The sequence below is a fragment of the Oratosquilla oratoria genome, unplaced genomic scaffold (genome assembly GCF_046742065.1).
Source record: "Oratosquilla oratoria isolate Oo_2021 unplaced genomic scaffold, ASM4674206v1 SCAFFOLD309, whole genome shotgun sequence".
Lineage (NCBI taxonomy): Eukaryota > Metazoa > Arthropoda > Malacostraca > Stomatopoda > Squillidae > Oratosquilla > Oratosquilla oratoria.
In genome coordinates this window covers 1-7500 of record NW_027467659.1, presented here as the reverse complement: position 1 = coordinate 7500, position 7500 = coordinate 1, and the positions used below count along the sequence as shown (strand labels likewise).

At 41.7% G+C, this 7500-nt stretch overlaps 1 protein-coding gene across 1 annotated transcript in view; it reads right to left on the bottom strand.

Annotated features, from left to right (window-relative positions):
- LOC143023074 (aurora kinase B-like) overlaps positions 1-1520 on the bottom strand; it is a 4190-nt gene extending 2670 nt beyond the window's left edge. The window contains exon 1 of the mRNA XM_076181554.1: positions 1091-1520. Coding sequence (XP_076037669.1) covers positions 1091-1520 — 430 coding nt within the window. The remainder of the gene's footprint in view (positions 1-1090) is intronic.
- Between the last annotated feature and the right edge of the window lie 5980 nt (positions 1521-7500).

Genomic DNA, 7500 nt, shown 5'->3' with positions numbered 1-7500 from the left:
ACCCACGATTTTTTATTCTCTCTTCCCGGATTCCCCCCTTCTTGCGAGAGGTGTGGCTCCCCCTTTTCCGTTCGTCATTTCCTGCTCGAGTGCAGATACTACGAGCCTTGGCGGCGGAAGTGGGGCCTCCCTCCTGACCTCCGTAAGATGCTTGGTGCTACACCACTGATACAACCCCTTGTAGGATTTTTTAAAGACGTTACTTTATTCTATTATACTTAATCTTAACTGTGTCGTACCTATGTATTGGTAATCTTACTTCGATTGTAGTTCGCTACTTAATGTCTAGGCTTCGTATATATTTCGTAGATTATTTTAATAATTAGTCAGACAATAACGTTGTAGTTATTCTAATTTTTAGAATTTAGTATTTTAACCACGTTATCTATTTTATCCCATGGCACGAATGGTCTAACGACCCTGTGCAGGGCTTTTGCCCACTCTAATTAATCAATCAAAATCGATCGGTAGCCGAAGACTTAATTCAATTGTGTGATCATTTCGTGTATTTAGAGTGAGAAAGATTTGCAAGGCGATGCGCCTTCAAGAGAGGGACCTCTTCAGTGTCCGCGGAGGCTTCTCCAGCCACAGATTCTCTTGAGGGGGTTAGGTTCCAGAAGAACACTCAGGAGCGTTCTGGAGGCCGAGTTCAGCTCTTTCCAGCCTTCTTTCTTGTAGATCCTCTTGTCCTTTTCGGCCCACATTCTGTAATCTTTGTCTTCGAGGTTTGCCTGAGACCAGGGCTTTCTTGTGGTCATCAGTTTGAAGAAGATGACGCCACAAGCCCACAGGTCGACTGGAGGGCCGAGGTACCTCTTCTCCTGGCGCTGCAGTAATTCGGGTGCCATGTACGACTTGGTGCCCACCTTTCGGCTCAGTCGGATTTCTTTGCCGTCTTTAAGGAACAGACCGGCAAGACCGAAGTCAGAGATCTTCAGAACCTTTTCTTTCGTCAGAAGAAGGTTGCCTGGCTTCAGATCTCGGTGGACGACACCTCTCGAGTGGATGTATTTGACGCCATCCAGCAGCTGTTCGAAGTAGAATTTGAGCTCGTTTTCGCTCAGGTAAGGCATGTTGGTGGTCAGGTTGCCTCTGGAGCAATACTCAAGATTAAGACTGAGTGTTTTCATCTTCTGTTCCCAGCAGAAGAGTCTGAGCACATTGGGATGGCTCAGCTGGATCTGGATCACTTCTTCGAAAGTGAATCCACGTTTCGAAGGCTGGGAAAGAACGACCTTGCGAGCGATCCGTTTCTTCAGTTTCTTATTTTCCAAAAGAAACACTTTGCCAAAGCCTCCTTTTCCAAGAACCCTGACTCTTCTCCAGCCTGAAGTGAAGTTGCAACGCTTCAGTGCTTCTTCGTTGTTCTTCAGGACTTTCTCGTAGTCGGTCAGGTCAATGGGTTTCGTGGCAAAGTTTGAGGTTTGGTCGACTTTAGCTCCTCTGGAAGACTTGTCCTTCCGTCTGTGGCTGAGTTCCTGGAAGCAACGGCAGAGTGCCAAGAACACCAGGAAGATCATGTTGATTGAAGAGTAGATTCCTACAACGACTCAAGTTCGGAGGGCCAAGGGCGATCACCACGAAGACTCGAGAAGTCGTCTCAGATTTGTGGTCACTTGGTGCACCAAGGCTGAGTTTCGGAAAGGCGAGGTCATCGGCAGGTTCACAACTTATCTACTCTCTCTCTATCTATCTATCTATCTCTCTTTCTCTCTCTCTTTCATTCATTTTTGGTGTAATCGCAAGTATACTGGTCTCGTATTCACTTGTTAGTGGGTTCGAATCCCGCACTTCTCTTCAATTAACATTTCTCCTTACGCTCGTTTGACTACTTTTAAGTCTGGTTAAGCTTTGAGCTCTTTTATCAGACAAGAATTTCAATTAGAAGAGAGCAACTTAATAAATATATTTAATCCCACTAGCACAATTTTAATTTGTATTTATCCTCTGTGTTATCAATTTTGACGACGCTTTGCAAAGAACGTTCTGTTATCTTGTGAAAATGTTGTTGATTTCTTATATCGACTTATAATACCTGTGCCATTTGACCTAGGCGCCGATGGAGTGATCAGAAACGTGCTGGTCTCGCGATTCGCTTAGTTGCGGGTTCGAATCCCGCACTTCTCTCCGATTTCCATCAGACAAAGCGAACGAAATGGCAAAGGGGACGGCTTCGGTCGCAGCAGTTCAGCGCCTCCCTGCGTAGGGGTCTTACATTCTTCTGTTTGTTTTGAAACATTTAATTATGTCTGCTGTGAATGTGCTGTAATATTCTTTTATCTTTATTGAAATATATGGCTCTAAAAATTCATTTTTTATTTATATATTATTTTTTCTATTATTTCTTATTCTGATTTCTTTTGTTCTATTTTCATTAAGAAATGTAGAGTTGATTTCCATGGCTTGCAGTATTACCTTTTTGTTTTATATGTACATTTTTTTTACTGATATCCGTTTTAGAAATTTAATATATATTTTCTCTTAATCATCGGATTCGTGACAAAAATATCTTAATACACAATCGATGAATCCACTGGTTTCAACAATTCAATTAAGACTTTTCATCTTTTTTATCCCTCGCCCCGTCTCTCTCTCTCTCTCTCTCTCTCTCTCTCTCTCTCTCTCTCTCTCTCTCTCTCTCTAAAAAGGTTTTCGGCCGGGCCAGCTACGGTTGCCACCCAATCAGGGACCACAGCTTGCTTGTAGATCCCAAACCGCTATTTACGACCCAACACTGGGAATGACTCTCAATGACCCATGCAAATTCACTCAAAGAAATTTCCTTGCAGACGTCAGAATAATGCAGGGAGGGTGAGTGTAGGCACCTGTTGCATGTGTTGTCACTGACGGAGATCACACTACTTTCGGACACGACACTTGGGACCAAACGTGAAGCACAGCTCGACACCGGCTAATGCAAAGTCCCTAACGATGACGATAAACAGACTAATTGACACAATTAGGCTTTTCATTCCTTATACCATTGACTTTAGAGGAATACTTGGGCCGCGGCTATTGTGGCTTCTTGAGACGTTCCCTAACCGAACGATGCCTTTCTGTTGAAGATGTTGGTGTCGATTTCGAATACGTCCTCTGTCTTACATCTGTCTTATGTTATCAGTTGGTGACGTTTGCAGCACCAATAGCCCCGGCAACAGTAGTATGTGGTGGACGTCCGGCAACATACTACGGCGAGACGTCAAGGGGAATGGAAAAGAGAATAGCCGAACACAAGAAACGACCTGCGACACCACAGAACATCAAACTCTCTAGTGATACACACACAGACATACATTGGACAAAAGGGGAAGAGGCGCGACCTCCCCAAACGGACTTGTAGAAGAGAATAAGAAGACTGGTAGAGGCGGCCTATATCACACTGGGAGAGGTCACCAACCACAGAGGCGGCTTTGTCAACCTTTCATTGGTTACTGACAAGCTGGTCCTGGTAGGAGGAACGGACAAATCAACGTGCTCCGTTCTAAGACTTCCAGCGGGATGATCCGCAGTGAGAGTATATATATGGTTATAAACGCTGTCATTCTAAAGATGACCTGTAGTCGAAACCTCACCTATATAGAGCTCCCACTCCAACCAGCATTTTTCTACCACCTTTTACACACACACACACACACACACACACACATGTATATATACATATATATATATATATATATACACGTATATGCATGTATTCATATATTATATATACTGTATATAAGGGATCCAACCTCATCAGAAAGGATCCAAATCCCTTAAGGAAACACGAAGAAGGACCACATACCTTCGCGCTGTCGGTCGGATTCGATACGTAGAGAGATGGGTTACCACCACAACAGACTACCCACTACTGCACGTTATGTGCTTTTCCTGGCAACGCAATTAAATACTCACTTGTATTGCATGAATACATACATTGCAAAAGAGTTTTTCAGGACTTCAGGGCCAATAGTAGATTAGAAATATAATCTTGAAGACCCGACCGGAAAGAAAAAAGAAAAAGAAAGAAAAGTCATGAAATGATTACCCCCATAGACACGACTGGAAAGAAAAATGAAGGAAAAAAAAAGGGGGGGGGAGAGGGGAGGGAACAGTTAAACGATCGAGAGAAATTTATTGGGATTCAGTGACTCAACCTTCCACCCTCTTCTTCCCTCCTCCTTCCCCTCCCCAACCACGTTCTCCACACCACGATCTCCCTCGTCGCTCTTATCCTATTCCCATTCCCCATTCCTTCATCACGAGCCAACCCAGGGCGATTGAGTCGTTTCCTTCTAAGCTTTACGAGGGATTCTCGCTCTTACGCGCTCACAGCTCAGGGCCTTCGACGATTAAGACTTGTTACGGGACTCAGTGTACCAGTTATAACATCATTTCCAGGTTTTATTAGCCTCTCGTTACTCAACGGAATCTAAACGCTAACATCCCGTTTAGTCTGGGATTGATAAAAAAGGAATAAATATTTTGAAGTCCAATCGTAGAATGTGCTACTGTGTAGGTTTCAGAATGATTTCATGACGGTGTTTTCCTGCTCACTGAACTCTGATTCTGAAACTTCAACACTGAAGTCTATTTCTCGCTATAGGCAATATAACACGACGTCGAGTTCTCTTGTTCTTTGAGTAACAGGCGGTGTTCATGGTCTCACTGTTATCAATTATTCATTTAACTAATAATCACAAATGTCTCCATATTGGTTAATTGATTTGTTTTATCATACATCCATATGCATATTAGTTACAAGATAGGTATATATATATATTATATATATATATATATATATATATATATATATATATACATATACACATACATGAATTATGTTGTTCATTAACTAATCTATTTACTTATTTATTTATATACATATATATACTTGTATTTTAGGTATTCAAAAGATGTAAATGTATACATATCCATAATTTTGATATATTATGTTTTATAGCCCATCTCTCTCTCTCCCTCTTTCTCTCTGTCTATCTATATATCTGATTCCTTGTCTATCTATCTAGCTACTTATCTACCTCTAATTATCTATCTTTCTATATAGGGGAAGGTGGGGTAAGACGGACCCCTGGGGTGAGATGGACCCCCCCCCTCTAATTTGAATTAGAAAGGGCATGATTAAGATTGTTGCCGCTAGATGTCCTCAACATCAACTGTAACTCATGCGGGTGCAACCGGAAGCCAGGTTCAGTACCGCATTTGCGCTCGATGTGGAGGTTTGTGTTTTTGGACAGTGCTGATGTTATTTGGAGAAGGTAAGATAATTATTTTTTTTGCATTAACATACTGGCTGTAATGATTTAGTAATCATGCTGCATATAGCCAATCGTGTGTGCATTATAGGTATGTGCCATAAAATGATATATCAAACATAGATGTTTTATTAAAAAATGCATGATGCGAATATTTACGTATGGGGTGAGATGGACCCCGAGGGGTCCATCTCACCCCATACTCTAAATATTTTACAAAGACTTAGCATTTTTTTTTTCTTGTAGATGCCCCGGAAATACGTGAGGATAAGTAATAGAGGTGGATGGAATACAGAAGCAATGCAGAATGCAATATCTGCAGTTAAAGAAAAAAAGATGGGTGTGAAAGCAGCCTCCAAGGAATTTTCTCATCTTTCCACGGGTTCGTATGAAGCAAGAACCAAAGGATGGTGTTCCACCAGGAACCAGATTTGCCTGTCATCCATCTGGGTGGATGCAGCTCCCTATTTTTACAGAATGGTTTCAGCACTCTCTTGCCCACACCAAGCCATCAGTGAATGATCCAGTATTGCTGATTATGGATGGACACATGACCCATATCAAGAATCTTGATGTTATCAATCTTGCCAGGGATAATTATGTCACGATTGTTGTTTTACCACCACATTGCAGTCACCGAATGCAGCCACTGGATGTTTCATTTATGAAACCACTGAATGCCTACCGATGTGAGGGCTGTTGAAACTTTCCTCAGAAACAATCCTGGCAGACTTGTGACAACCTACAAAAAAAGTGCTTTGTAATGTGAGGCCTAACTCCATGCAGCTGTACCAAACACAGCCATAAAAGGGTTTAAGAAAACCGGTATCTGCCCATTGAATAAGCATGTTTTCGGAGAAGCTGCATTTTTACCTGCACACCCAACAGACTCTCCATTAGATGCTGATCAGGAAGAGGAAGGTCTGAACGACCATGTCGCCCCTCCTATCATGGTCACTGAGGATGAACCTGAACTAGAAGTAGCTGACATATCGGAAAATACATGTGCTGTTCCTGTTCCTGAAAAAACCAAGTCTGTTCAGGCCAGGTTGTTCACCCAAGGAAATTGTTCCCTTGCCAAAGGTGACCATAAAGGACACGAAAGAAATGACCTAGGACTCAAGGGGGACCCCTCAACATGACAGGATCCCCATACAAGAATGACAGGATCCCCATACAAGAATGAGCTCCGAGACAGAAGTTCAGAAGAAAAAAGAAAAAGAGGGCAGTCTAGCAAAGAAGCAAAAAATAAAAATAAAATAGCAGCCAAAAATAAAACAGCAATCATATCAAAGCAACTACAACATGAAAAAAGGAAAATAAAACCAAAAACTCAACAAGCAAAAGCTGGACCATCCTGGCTTCATGAAAGCAGTAGCGAGAGTGAAGAGGGAGATGGAACTGTCTGCCTGTACTGCAGTGACAAGTTTGGAAATTCTAAAAGAGGTGAAGGGTGGGTTTGCTGTGCCAATTGTAAACGATGGGCACACGAGCAATGTGCAGGGATTCTGAATGATGAGGATGATATTGAGTGTTTTATTTATGATCTATGCAAGGAATGATCAAGCAATTTGGCATAATATGGCACTATAAAGTATCCCTGTAGATGTAAAATGGGCACAGAAGCAAATATATGATGGTAAAGGATGCTGAAAGAAGGATTTTCTTTGTCACTTATTCCAGGAAGGATCTCTTTTCTTATTTTTTGGTCGAGGATTATGATGAACCCTTAGGAAGTATTCGAAAAAATGACAGGATAAGACGGACCCCTGGGGTCCGTCTTACCCCGGCCTTTTTTTCGGAAACAATAAAAGTTACCTTTTTTATTTTAATCATAGTTTAAATTTTTCCCTCAAATAACAGTGCCTAGGTTGCGTATTGGAATCATAAGATCCCAAAGTACCACCACAACCCCTAAAACATTAAAAAAATATCAAAATGTGGCTTCTAGACCCATTTCTTTCTTAAGGGGTCCGTCTTACCCCACCTTCCCATATCTATCGATCTTTCTCCGTCTCCCTCTCGTCTTTGTCTATTTTAGCTATATAGATGCCCGAGCTACGTAACTATATGTCTATCTATATCTATTTTTATCACATAGTTTTTCCTGAGATATGATATCTGATATTGAGCTTTTCCTTTTTATACTCACCCAAATTCTGAAAGTGCAAGGATTTTTTCAGTCAGCTTCTCCTTTCATAAGGAATATAAGAATAAAGGCAGATCGCAAAGAGACCATAAGGGC